This window comes from Mixophyes fleayi, chromosome 9 (genome assembly GCF_038048845.1).
Source record: "Mixophyes fleayi isolate aMixFle1 chromosome 9, aMixFle1.hap1, whole genome shotgun sequence".
NCBI classification, from domain to species: Eukaryota; Metazoa; Chordata; class Amphibia; order Anura; family Limnodynastidae; genus Mixophyes; species Mixophyes fleayi.
The window spans coordinates 123,082,262-123,096,296 of record NC_134410.1 but is presented as its reverse complement, the minus strand read 5'-3'; the positions used below and the strand labels follow the sequence as shown (position 1 = coordinate 123,096,296).

Below are 14,035 nucleotides of genomic sequence, written 5' to 3'. Positions count from 1 at the left end.
GACAGTGTATAGCGCAAATGCAGATGAATGTTGGCAAATCCGTTTGGGATCGATATCCTACGCGTTTCACCCAGTGATGGGCTTCCTCAGGGATGCCCATCACTGGGTGAAACGCGTGAGTTTACCTTCCTTATTCCCCCTCCTATGATGTTCACTGAACAGACTGTGTTTACATCCAGTGTTTATACTTATCTGCATGCCAGCATTATTGCTGTGTGCCTGTCATTTTAAGTTTTAGCGCCATCGCAGCATTGAAAGATGTAATACACATCTTTCTTCATTTCTGCGGTCAGGCCATTGACCAATAAACACCTATATATTATTATATTTCCTTTATTTGTTTTTGTTTTGTTGTAACACTACAGGCGCCTGGGGACTACCCCAAGTTTTTTCTTGTGGTTCTCTACAATTTCAACTAGGGGGAGGGGTCTCCCCCTTTACACTGTCCCCGTGATCGGCAGCCACCTCCTACTTTACTGGGTTTTGCGCAGATATTACCCCATTTACTATAAAACCTTTGCTTCGTATGCATAGGAATTATGTAACTCGTTGTATATTTCTGAGCTGGAAGTTGCAGCTACTGTTGTCTAATGTTGCCCAATGAATTGTGAACATTTCCTGCGGAAAGAGTAACTAAGAATATGGAACCTTAGAGAGTTATATATGTGTATGTTATGTACAGCTTCACTAAGGCATCCGCATTTACAAGATCTTATCTCTTCTCAGAAATGTCCAGCATGTTTTAAAGGAAGAAATGTGAATGATTGTATTGCATTTTTGACCATGGCGCACTTCTGTATTGCTGCATATATCTGTGCTTTTTCTTTTCAAATATTTATGCACTATATACATGTATATGCACGACAAATAAATAAATATGTGTTTAATCTGCTAAGTAATTGCTGATGTTGCATTGCAGTCACACCACAAACCACTCTGTAGCCACAGTCAAGTTATTACCGAAAGGTGCCAAAAATAGATGCGGTAATACACATCAGTAGCACAGATGAGTGTGAGTAATGTTATGGGGACTCACACTGAGTGCAGCAAAAGACATGACAGGATGTACGAGGAGTCAGACAGTGGACAGACGTGGGACAATAGGTAGAGAGGACCCTACCCGTGAGAGCTTACATTCTAGAGGCAGGGGTGGTAAGAGATAGTAGGACCAACTGGGGGAAAATGTAGGTGAGGAAGAGGAGGTGATGGATATAATGGTTAGGAGGTGGTAGGATAGGCGAGCTTCAGAAGGTGAGTTTTGAGTGAGCGTTTGAAGGACTGAAGGTTGGGGGAGAGTCGAGTCAGATGGGGTAGGGAGTTCCAAAGATTAGGGGCAGCACGGCAGAAGTTTTGCAGGCGAGCATGGGAGGAGGTAATGAGGTGAATTGAGGCGGAGGTCAGAGGTGAAGTGTAGTGGCCGGGTAGGTACGAACCTCGAGACAAGGTGGGAGCTGTAAGGGGGAGAAGTGTTGGTGAGGGCTTTGTAAGTGTTGTGCAGCTGATGCAAAATATACTGACCGAGCGGAGCAGAAATGTCCTATTTCTCAATACCAGATAGAAGTTTACACTTCACACCATTAACTCGTTAACCATACTCCTGTTCGTGGTCTACATTTGGGTAGTTTTGAGGAAGCAATTGAGAGAGCATAATGGCTCTCTCAATCAACTAAACCTATTGAGGTTTGTGGTTTGCTCAATGAGTCATATTTTAAGATTCATTTCATAATCACTTCAGTAATTAAAGAAGCACAATGTGGATTGTGATGTGTATTTGTGGACTTTATAGGAATCGTTTTCTTCACTACATCAATTGGTTCATCACCTACCAGACTATAATGGTCCCCAAAAATTGGTTGAAATATCTTCTGTACTATATTGACACTTACAGTCTTTTGTAATGTGAAAGTGACGTTAAATCAGTGTAAGACAATGTGATATAGGGGAAAAACACAGGTAATATTACTCTAAAACATCAAAAAAGAAACTTTGAAGACTTGGAACAAAAAATTAAAAAAAAGAGAAATTCTCCATTATTCGGTTTACACGATCGATATATTGTCCCAGATATTTTGTGCCACCCACGCATTTTGTACCAGCGTCTCCCACTACAAAATGTAAAGCGGCTCTATATGTATAGTGTTGCAAATAGTTCACAAAACCGTTTTTGCCTGCGTTTCATTTTTTAACTACAAGTCATTTATGGTAGTAAATATTATAGAAGTTCTTGGCTGTGGGGACACTGATGGTTCCCCCTCCATATCCACCACCCCCTCCACCCCCTGTAATTGTGACAGTGTAGTGGGGCTTTAAATGTAATGTGGGGCTATTAATGTAATGTGGGAGTTGGAGGGTTCTATTAATGTAATATGAGGACTATTTATTGCTGCAGTAACTGTGGGGCTATTAATTAAATATGGGGTTTCTATTCTTATAAAAAGTGGGGGCAAGTAATGTGATGTGAGATTGATGGGGGCTTGTAATAGATTGCAAGGCTAATAATGTAAAGTGGGGTGTAAAGTGGGGTCTGTATTAAATGTAGGGAGTAATAACTTAACGTCAGGACTAGTTGGGCTAGTTGGGGCGGAAGTAGGCCTATTTTTTAAATGTGGGTGTTATTGATTGGGCAGGGGGAGGTAGAGTGCTGGGCTTTTCAGGAGCTGAATTGCACCTATCCCTTTTCCAAACAGGTTGCCAACATTCCAGGATCCAGGCAAGCAGACATAGGCAGCAGCTAGCCAAAGCTGCAAGAACAGGCCGGAGAGACCGTCTCAGTCTGCCACGTGATCTGATTCTGGGGAAATCCAGAAAAATGATCATGCCATGCCCCTAACGAGCACCCAATGCCAAGTAGTACAATCCCTTCCCGATACCCCTGGCCTTTGGGGTAGCGAGGAGCACCCCACACAAAATTAAGCTCAGCTAGTAACCGTCAGCCAACCAGGAGCAGTCACTAAGACCGCTCAGCCAATCACAGGTAGCCTATCAGATTGGCTCACTGGGGTGTCAATAATTTTGCTGCGGGTGCTCCTTTGCAGCAGTCTGTTTCGTACATGGGTTTTTTCTTATTTCTCCTTATAGATTAAAAAATTCCCATTGGATTACAGCAAACAAAAATACAAATGTATCTAATGCATAGAAATGTTTTAGCGTTTGTAATGCATGAGAAAGGCATTTCCCACTCATTTTGGTGACCCAGCCCAAGGTCCACTCTTCCCTTTCTGAATTTGGGCTGACAATCCCTGTCTTTATAATACAACGTCTTCTTACCATTCTAATACAACAAACAGCGTCCTCTCTTAAATTATATTGCTGGTCCCCCTGCGACAACTTGACGGCAGATTGACAACAGCTGGGTAACGAGCAACCCTCTGCTCACAAACAATATGTAATCCTATGTAAACGGTTTTCAGTCTATCCTCCAGGATGGGGTTAAATTGTATTGAAACTAATACAATGACATGTGATCTCCTGTTACATTGTTAATGATCAGTAACTTGGAGCTAGAAGAGAGGAGAGACAGTAACACGGCATCAATGTACGACTGACACAGAAATACATTTATCTAAGGAGAACGGTTTGAAGGAAAAGACACTTTCAACTTTGCAAAAACTTTTGATCGATTTTGGAAAACTTTAATAGAATGAGACCATTGTTGGGTGTGATTGATGGATGTACCATTTATTATGACTTCACGTTGTTGACCGGTCTAGTTAGTCAACGATTATTGCACTGAACAACCAACAGCCACAAGGTTTCCACTGCTCAATGGATGACGTGACAGACAGAAGATGATTCCACAGACTGATTAATAGGACTATCGTGACTTCAGTTCAGATATAAGATTTGTTCTCCGTTATTTGACCCACGGCATTATGTCAGTGGAGGTGGAGGGCGACACCTCTCCCGATGTCCTACGCTGTACCGTGTGTCTGGAGGACTACAGGCCGCACGGACCCCTCAAGCCTCGTATCCTGCCCGTATGCTTACACACGTTCTGCGAAGGCTGCCTGGAAAAATTGGGGGTGGACAACGCCTATAGTATATCTTGCCCAATATGTCGAGTGTTGAATGATGTCTTTGGCAAGGATGGAATACAGGTGCTGCCCATTAACACCAGGGTGCCCTATTTTGAGACCATCGAAGAAGAGACGGAAGAACCGGACATCTTAGACTTCGTCGATCCGAGCGCTCCGTCCTGCCCCATGTGCGACAGCATAACCCTTTTCGCTCCTTTCGGTTTGGATGCCGATATCACTCAGTGCCACACTTGCCAGTGGATGAGTGTGGAAGTGATGGAGATTGAGCTGCAAGAGCTACCTGCCGCCAACCCCGCGGATGTAGACAGCGAGACGTCCGTTTCAAAAGCCAAGGTACAGGAGGCCGCGGCCCAGAATCCCGTATCACGGCCAGCCAAGAGGAAAACACTCTTGAGAAGGGCAATGAGCTACTTGAGGTGAGTTTTGTCTAGTTAAATGTTCAGAGGGCTGGGTAGAATTTAGGTTGAGTCTGCCCGAGGTGCATCTCAGGATACATGTACCACAAAGCACGTGTTGTTGTCAAATACAGAAAGTATATCTAGATTTATTTTAAAAAAACATACACTAGTATTTTTGATTGGCTTTTTAAAGGGTTTTGTTGATATTAAAACGCAAGTACTCCAATTTCTGGGTGGCGCGGCATTTTGTTAGTTGAAATGTCATGCGGTGCAATACATGCCCATGAACAGTAGGTGGAGCTATAGTTCTAGCTGGGGACTGAATCAGACAGTAGATGACAGCAGCACCTACTGGGAGACTTAAGTTACTGCACCTAAAAATACATTTGTTGTAAAAACAAAAAGCCCTAGGGCTAGATTTACTACGCTGCAGGTTTGAAAAAGTGGGGATGTTGCCTATAGCAACCAATCAGATTCTAGCTGTCATTTTGTAGAAAGTACTAAATAAATGAAAGCTGGAATCTGATTGGTTGCTATAGGCAACATCCCCACTTTTTAAAACCCGCAGCTTAGTAAATCTAGCCCCTAGTGTTCGAAGTCAACAGAGAAGCTAAGAAGTGATGTTTTATTGTAAAATGTAGTAGAAATTTGGCTTATAAATGGACAAACATTCAAAATACAGACATAAGAACCACCAAACTGAAAAATACAAGAGATATCTATATATATTTTCCCAAACACAGCAGACTTGCTGGCAGTAATCCTGTTGGAAGACACTGTAGGAATCAGGTTCTTCCAATAGGTGATATAAAAATTATGTAAAGGGAAGAAATTCAAAAAGACAATATTTAATAAAAGTTGCACGAAGGTGCATACAAGCCAATGAGGTGAGTTTTGTCTAGTTAAATGTTTAGAGGGTTGGGTAGAATTTATGTTCCTAGACCACAAGATACATCTAGAAAATGCAAAGCGACCCGATGTCCACCAAAGGTGTCCGCTAACCGCTAGACGCAACCAACAAGCTAACAATCAAACTAGCGCTTTCCACCTTTGTAAAATTAGCATTTTACACCTAGAAGCCGATCCCTTCATCCTCACCCTAGGGTCAGATTAATCTTCTGTGTAGCATATAAATCTGCATCCAGTTCCCCTAAGTATACACAGCTGGGAGCACTGTAGCCAGAATCACTTGTCCAGACAATCATTGCGTTGCAATATCAGGGTAATGCTGCCCTGACTTTGCTATGAGTTAGTTTACTTTGCTTTGTGCAAACATTACCGTCAATATTTATAGACACAATCAAAACAAATGAAAAGAAACCTCCTTTTTCCTCCCTTGTGTCTTAAAACCCTGTCTGTATTCAATGCTGTTTTAAAAGCAAAATTGTCATTAAAGATACATTGTTGTTTTTAAACCATCACATAAAGATGTATCCCACCATTGTCTACGCCGTCCCTTATATCTATGTTATGCTAGGCTGCTTCATCGTAGATGAAGGCTGAAGATATGTTCAACGGCAGCCGTGTGTAAGTGCATGCGTGCAGACTGTGTGGGGGCGTGGCATTATGTTTCACACTCCTACATTCAGCTAAAGCAGTGTTGGCTAACCTGTGACACTCCAGGTGTTTGTGAAACTACAAGTCCCAGCATGCTTTGCCAATATATAGCAGCTTATTGCTGGAAGGGTATGCTGGGACTTGTAGTTTCACAACACCTGGAGTGTCACAGGTTAGCCAACACTGAGCTAAAGCGTGCAAATAAATGTGCACAAAGACTCTCTTGCGACAAAAAAATATAACTTTCCCAGATTGGGTGCAAACAAAATAAAAAATAACAAAACACTGAAAAAAGAGAGAGAATAGTCTGAGATATTTTTGCAATATTTAACTTATCCTCCTCCATGCTTGCCAAATGGCCCTAATTACCAGGGTCAGTGCCCCATTTAGAGACATGATCTTTCATGGACCCCGGCTTGCCCTGGTGCGCCCTTCCTACCCCTTCCTAATTCTGTTTAGAAAGTGCAGCACGATTGCCAGTCATTCACTGCCTGAGGCGGCCACGAGGTAGGTAGCACTCATTTTGACTTTGGCATGATGGAAATTTAGATGTTTGAAACAAATTACCTTAATTTTAACTTAATAGCGCTTCGTATCGCAGGTGCGATCATTAAAAAAAAAGACGGAACTGCAAACATTTGCAAAGCAGAAACTATCTTAAGATGCATGCCGGTCAGCAACAGTGGCATAAATACATTATATATGACCGGGCGGTGAAGAAATCACCAAGTAGTACCAGCGAATGACAAGTGGTTTGCTACTAACGTAGTCCGTCATTGTCCACTATTTGCACCTGCCCCTGACCACCCGCAAATAATACGGCTTTTCTCGGCGTACATGCGACTTTTGCCCTGTTCTGCATCTTTGCAATTGCGCAATCACGCCATTATAGTACTTGTCCTACGCGAGAGCTGCAGGATTATGCAAATCTGCATTTGTTGCAAATGTTTCACGTTTTGGATAAAATGTAAAAAGTTGCCAGATGAAAACTGTGAGCGTTACTTTTAAGCGTGACTTGTTGTTTGTAATTATAGCCTAACATTCTGCTTGTGACATTTTTCAAATTGCATTGGAATATTACACTTACTGATCTTTTCCCATTCAGGAAACGCTTTAAGTCTCGCTGACGCCCCCTGCTGGATGAAGATGAATCTTCAGTCACTCTCCGGGAGTCTGAACCTTGCAAAATCGACTAAACCCGGGTCAAAACATAGAGAAATCGTCCAAAATAATAAATTGTTAATGAGTAACAATAAATGTTTTGAATTAAATGATTAACTTGTATTACTAGCCACCGGAATTGGGGTCTACATTTTACAATAGGATTGGGATCTGTTTTATACACTAGTTACCAGGACTAGAATCTGTTTGTGTACTAGCCACCAGGACTGGAATCTGTTTTGTGTACTAGCCACCAGGAATAGAATCGGTTTGTGTACTAGCCACCAGGACTGGAATCTGTTTTGTGTACTAGCAACCAGGACTGGAATCTGTTTTGTGTACTAGCAACTAGGACTGGAATCTGTTTTGTGTACTAGCCACCAGGACTGGAATCTGTTTTGTGTACTAGCCACCAGGACTTGCGTTTGCTTTATACAGTAGCAATGATTTGGATCTGCTTTGTACACTAGCCACCAGAATTGGCATTTGCTTTCTACACTAGTCATTGGGATCTGCTTGTACTCTTTAGGGTCTATGTGTATGATAGCCACCAGGACTGTTTTGTGCACTAGCCCTTAGAATAGATGACTACTTTGCAAACCGGCCCTCCCCAGTATTGTAATCTGCTTTGTTTACTAGCCAACAGGATTGAGATCGGCCTTCTATATTAGCAGTTAGATCAGGGTCTGTGAATTCAAGCCCTTGGATTGTGGTCTGTTTTGTATACTAGCTACCAGATTGGGGTCTGCTGCCTTGTATGCTTAGAACCAATAAACAAAGAAAATAGAAGTTCACATTTTAACACTACCTCTATTTTTCATTCACCCAAACTGTCCATCTGCTCCAAGCACTAACGTGTCTTGTCTGAACACATTAACTTATCCAAAAAAAGGATACATTGGTTTCCACTGCTGGGTCTTGGGGATAACTAGTGCTACACAAGATACATTTTACGATCCTAAGCTTTCATTAATAATATGATTAATCCGAAAGAGATGTTATACACAAAACTGATAGTAGTGTTTGCTTTAAATGTGCTGCAGAAGAGGGTGACCTTGGGGAGTAGCGGTGACACCATCCTGATAACTTATCGCTAAGCTGACGATTATTTTCAGGATTTTATGCTTTAAAGAAACATGTAGCCTAAAAAAAGAAAGGTCGATTTAAAATGAAGAGGTACCTGCGCCAATATAATGAGAAAGTAGCCAATCAATTCACTAGTAGCTGGAGACCTCACGGAACCTTTAGAAGCTCAGTGAACCGATAACAGAACTTCACAACAGAACATAAACGGAGGGCACCCTCGTTATGTGGGTGAAGCCAACTCGTCTCATATCACCGTTCCTAATTGAAGATCCGGGTCGAACCAGCCCACACCTCGCCCCCATCCAACCAGGAGCACCCAAATCCAAGCCCATTACAGGCTAGACCATGCCCCTATCGGTTGTCAGAAATAGGAACAGCCGTCAGGAATGGTTCAGAAATATTCAATATGTTTAAAACAGGAAGTCAAGTGTGCGTAAGAAATAGCTCTTCCCCTCCAGATTGTGAAATACATTCTGTTCAGAAACGTTCCTGAAACGTTTTGCAAATATATTTGTGACTGGTCCGAGCAACAGTCAAAGTGGAAGAGGAAGCTGGACTTTTAGAATTAGCGGCCCCTTACACCGTGTCACTGCCGAAAAATTACTTAATCTAAATATATTTTTGCATGCTTCAAACGTCTTTCTCAAACTATAACAACAGAGGCCACTAAGCCTAAAATAAAAGCTGATTTATGTATAAGATGTCATACCTCAACAGAACTTGAGATACAAACATTACACTTACTGTAGATTTAACTGCAAACTATTGCTCTCTGTTATCTGCCTAACAGTGTAGTGGAGTAGGTGGAGCTATAGTTCTAGCTGGGGGCTGAATCAGACAGTAGATGGCAGCAGCATCTACTGGTAGACTTAAGTTACTGCACCTATAAATACATTTCTTTTAAAAAACGAGAAGCCCTTGTGTTAGAAGTCAACAGAAAAGCTAAGAAGTGATGTTTTATTGTAAAATGTAGTAGAAATTTGGCTTATAAATGGTCAAAAATTCAAAATACAGATATAAGAACCACCAAACTGAAAAATACAAGAGAAATATATATATAGACAATATTTAATAAAAGTTGCACACAAGCCAATAAACTGAAGTTGTCTAAAGGCGGCGACCTCATTTAAGATTTTTCCATTTTCCAGCAACCTTGTCATTGCCAACCCGGCAAGCTACTATCCTCTGTTATCAGTGATCTGGGTTACAAACAGAAAGTGTGAATTACATAGGAAATCACGCTTTCCAAAATATGTTTAGTACCAATAAACAACTAAACCATGGTTACTGTTATTAGTGGCTGTTTTATAAAACGCAGCTGGCATTCTACGGGCTCTCCCAAGATCATTGTTTTTACTTACCAAAGACAATCATTAAGACAAAAATCAGAATAGGGAGGAAGAGGAAGGCAAAGCAGAAAAATTCAGCAAAGAGGAAAAACACCAAAACGCAAAGGTACAAGCAGCGGCAGCGCCGCTCCAGCCTGAGCAGCCGGTCCATAAATCTGTGCGGATACCGGACACACGGCCGCATGATGAACAAGCGGCCGCTCCGGTAACGTTTCTGGAACCTGTATTCCAGGGCGCCGCACAGACCGGGTCTTCTGACGATCGGCGGCGGTGGGATGAACGCCTGCTGAACGTGGACGCCGCCACTGTCCATCATGCGCTCCTGCATCTTACGGATTTCCCAGTCGGGCATGGGCGTCGTCTGCCGGCAGATAGGGCACGCCAGCCGGCCGAGGTTGGCCTGATTGGCTTTGCTCAATATGGTTTTGATGCAGTTGTCACAAAAGACGTGATTGCAGTTGAGGAAGGACTGTTTATGGAGACTGGCGTCATATAGTTCGGTGCATATCGGACACTCCCGCTCTTCTTCCAGTAGTGGTCTTAAGGACACTGGAGGCTTCTCAGCCTCAACTCCTTCTCTGGTCTCATTCTGGTCTTTATTGGTGCCAACTTGAGACCCAGAAGAACCAGGAGAAGTTCTCGGCAAGTCAAAGACACCCAACAGATCAACAACACGACTAGCTCCTTCATTAGAACCTCCGTCCTCACCATCAGTATCCCGAAAGGCTCTTTGGACAAACCCAACATTGTCCCCGATAAGCGGACTCCCTCCACCATGCAACATTATGTGTCTGTCTTCTGCTATAGATCCACCACTGTCAATGTTTTGGTCGAGGGACACGGGGGTGATGTGAAAATCTCTAATTGCACCATTTCCTATATTTATTTTACGAGGGTTTGTGAGACTTTCTTGCTCAACGTCATTCTGTAGCCCCCCTCCTTTAGGTGGCAGAAGAACTAACTCTTCTCTTTTCTCCAAAATGATAACCTGTACAAGCTCGGAGTCCCGTTCCTCCGGTTCCTTAAGCCGTTTCTCAGTGTAGACATCATCACAGATTTCAGAGGGTCTACTGGTTTCACCAAACTCTGGGGGAGATTTTGGTTCCTTTTCCATTATCCGATCCCCACATTCAAAACTTGGCTCATCCATTGTCTAGAATGATGAAATTCTCAGCCGGAAACTTTGTGGTTCTACATTACTGGCGACCTGCGTACGACAGCGTAAAAAAAACATGTTAATTCTGACAGTCTTGTCAGATGACTCGTAAATAACTAATGTTAATAGATCAAACTTAAGACCACCTTGCTGTCAGAGTATGATTTTTGTACTAAAAACGGTTATTAAAAGAAATCACTGTTGCTCTACGCTTTTATAATACACAGTAGTGTTTCCCGAGGCAACCAATGAGACACTCGCACTCATTTTCTATTTTCACAAATCATAATCATCAGTTATTTATATAGCGCCACTGATTCCGCAGCGCTGTACAGAGAACTCATTCACATCAGTCCCTGCCCCATTGGAGCTTACAGTCTAAATTCCCTAACACAGACACACACAGATCAGGCTCAATTTTGATAGCAGCCAATTAACCTACTAGTATGTTTTTGGAGTGTGGGAGGAAACCGGAGCACCAGGAGGAAACCCACGCAAACACGGGGAGAACATACAAACTCCTCCTAAGGCCATGGTCGGGATTTGAAATCATGACCCTAGTGCTGTGAGGCAGAAGTGCTAACCACTAGGCCACTGTGCCCACAGTGGTGTCAGTCGCACTCGGTGATATCCCTTTAAGTAGTCCCTCAATTAACCCGGCTCAGTCCAGCTAGAACACAGGAACAATATCACTTAATTACATTAAATGCAATGTTTACAGCACTGAAAAAAAGATCAACTATGTAAATACGGACACACGTGAATTACACGGGCAGCATTGCAATTAGTTTCATGCATGTGTCATTCATACGTGTCTAAATTTACATGGCTGATGCGGTAGCCCTAATGTGGATATTATTTTCAGGGGGTTCTAGCTGCTGTGGAGCAAGAAATATTATGCAAAAAACTTTCGTAGCCTAAGCAGAAAAGCTCCAGGAACAAGATGGTGTAACTCATGATAACCAATGACTTCTTTGTCTTTAATTGCTCTTTAAAAATGACAGGATCTGATTAGCTGCTATGAGGTTAAAGCACTTTTTTAACATCAGATTTCTTAAATGTTCACCGTTGTTTTATTAGCTAAATACAAACTTCTTTCTTGAACTAAATTAAACCTATCTGGATTCCTGGATAGACTGTGAGGGGAGAGACACCATCATGATATCACGTGTGCAGAGATGATTGCATAGATATAACTTCTTATAACTGAAACACTGTAATAATCAGTTATCTCCAGTTAACTCTCTCAGTGCTGCAGGGGTAACGCATGATTGATCCAGGCAGATGTAGGGTAACAATATCATCATCATCAGCTATTTATATATATTATCAGTCCCTGCCCCATTTATGCCAATGACCTTCTAACATCACCCATCCTATCTGGTACAAAATCCCATGTTCCTTAAACCAGCAGCCCAATGAAAATGTGGTGTATTTTTTTAACAATGAATTACTGTGGGTGGCGGTAAGATGAATGTTGATATTTACCATTTTTTCTTGTCTTGTGTCTTCCCGGCTGCTATTAATGATTTTTAATTCTGCACAGTGTCATAGGCTACCATGGCAACCACAGTCATATGGCATGTGCTGTAGTGAGCAGAGAAGCTTTGGAACACCCCTGTGAGCTCTTTCTTTTCTGTGTACTGTGAATCTGTCCCCCCTCATCCATCACATGACATGCTGAGTGCTGTGCAAGCACTTCTTATTTAAAAGGAAAAAAAAGCAACATGCTATGTCCCATATATTTTCTTACTGCAGATACTGGGGCAAAATTAATTCGGGGACTGCATGGAGCAGCTCTCTAACCTTCAGAAAGGCCGCACATTATCCTTAATGTCACTAATAAGTTGAAACAAGACATTTAATCAAAGAAAGAGACACCGATCTGTAATAACAGATCAGCAGGTGTTATACACAAGTGTTACCAGCTATAACACACACATCTGACAATACAGCCGGAGGGAGCTGAGGGCCGCAGGGGAGGGCCCTGAGGGCCCTGAGGGCCGCAGGGGAGGGCCTTGAGGGCCGCCTGGCGCCCATCACTGGTCTATATTCTCCTATAACACCAGTTCTATGTCCTCCAGTGATCCTGCACTAACATGCCCTATGTACACTGTGATATAGTACTATCTAGTAACATTATACTGTACAACTATATTCATACAAATAACAGGGGTGGGCTGGAAAGAGACCACTACATGCTAACACCCCTTGAGGCCCCCAAAACATATCAGCCCCCACAGACTGCCCTGTGACATCTTACAGAGATCACACAATGAGTTGCTGAGAGATCCCTGGTGTTTGCAAAGATTACACGGAGTTAGTAGAAGTTACATGGAAGATATCAGGACCCGGAACGTATCACTCACCTCTGTGGTCGCACTAATCTCACTGTATCAGTGCCGCATCCCTAGCGCTCCCTGTACACACACAGCTGCGTCCAGCTCCTTGTACACACACAGCAGCTGCGTCCAGACTCCGCTCTGCGCTCCCTGTACACACACAGCAGCTGCGTCCAGACTCCGCTCTGCGCTCCCTGTACACACACAGCAGCTGCGTCCAGACTCCTCTCTGCGCTCCCTGTACACACACAGCAGCTGCGTCCAGACTCCGCTCTGCGCTCCCTGTACACACACACCAGCTGCGTCCAGACTCCTCTCTGCGCTCCCTGTACACACACACCAGCTGCGTCCAGACTCCTCTCTGCGCTCCCTGTACACACACAGCCGCTGCGTCCAGACTCCTCTCTGCGCTCCCTGTACACACACAGCCGCTGCGTCCACCTCCGTTCTGCGCTCCCTGTACACACAGCCGCTGCGTCCAGACTCCGCTCTGCGCTCCCTGTACACACACAGCAGCTGCGTCCAGACTCCTCTCTGCGCTCCCTGTACACACACAGCAGCTGCGTCCAGACTCCTCTCTGCGCTCCCTGTACACACACAGCAGCTGCGTCCAGCTCCCTGTACACAAACACAGCCTCACGTACAGGGAGGTGAAACAACCGGTCCGGCCAGTTATACCAGGTGCGTCCAGCCAATAGCTGCAAGGGGCAAAACCTACTGATATAATGCTGAGACAGACACTAGTAGTGGGAGAGCAGACTCAGCCCCTGCATACATGTCTGTATGTATATAAGTATAAATGTATGTATGTCTGTGTATATGGGATGACTATGTAACACTATTTTTATATTTTTCATTACCTATTCAATATCTCCTATGGTTGTGTTGGTCTTTTCAATATATTGATTGTGGATCTACATCTATTGTTTAGGGACTCTGCACAGTGATT

General features: G+C 43.3%; 1 protein-coding gene across 1 annotated transcript; it reads right to left on the bottom strand.

The window, feature by feature from the left end:
• Positions 1-9,291: 9,291 nt before the first annotated feature.
• On the bottom strand, positions 9,292-13,520 carry LOC142101713 (ring finger protein-like). Its single transcript, XM_075186096.1, has 2 exons — positions 13,114-13,520; positions 9,292-10,795 (listed from the first exon to the last, which is right to left on the bottom strand). Exon 2 carries the CDS (start codon positions 10,736-10,738, stop codon positions 9,593-9,595), a length of 1,146 nt encoding a protein of 381 aa, XP_075042197.1. The 5' UTR covers positions 10,739-10,795; positions 13,114-13,520; the 3' UTR covers positions 9,292-9,592.
• Positions 13,521-14,035: the final 515 nt, after the last annotated feature.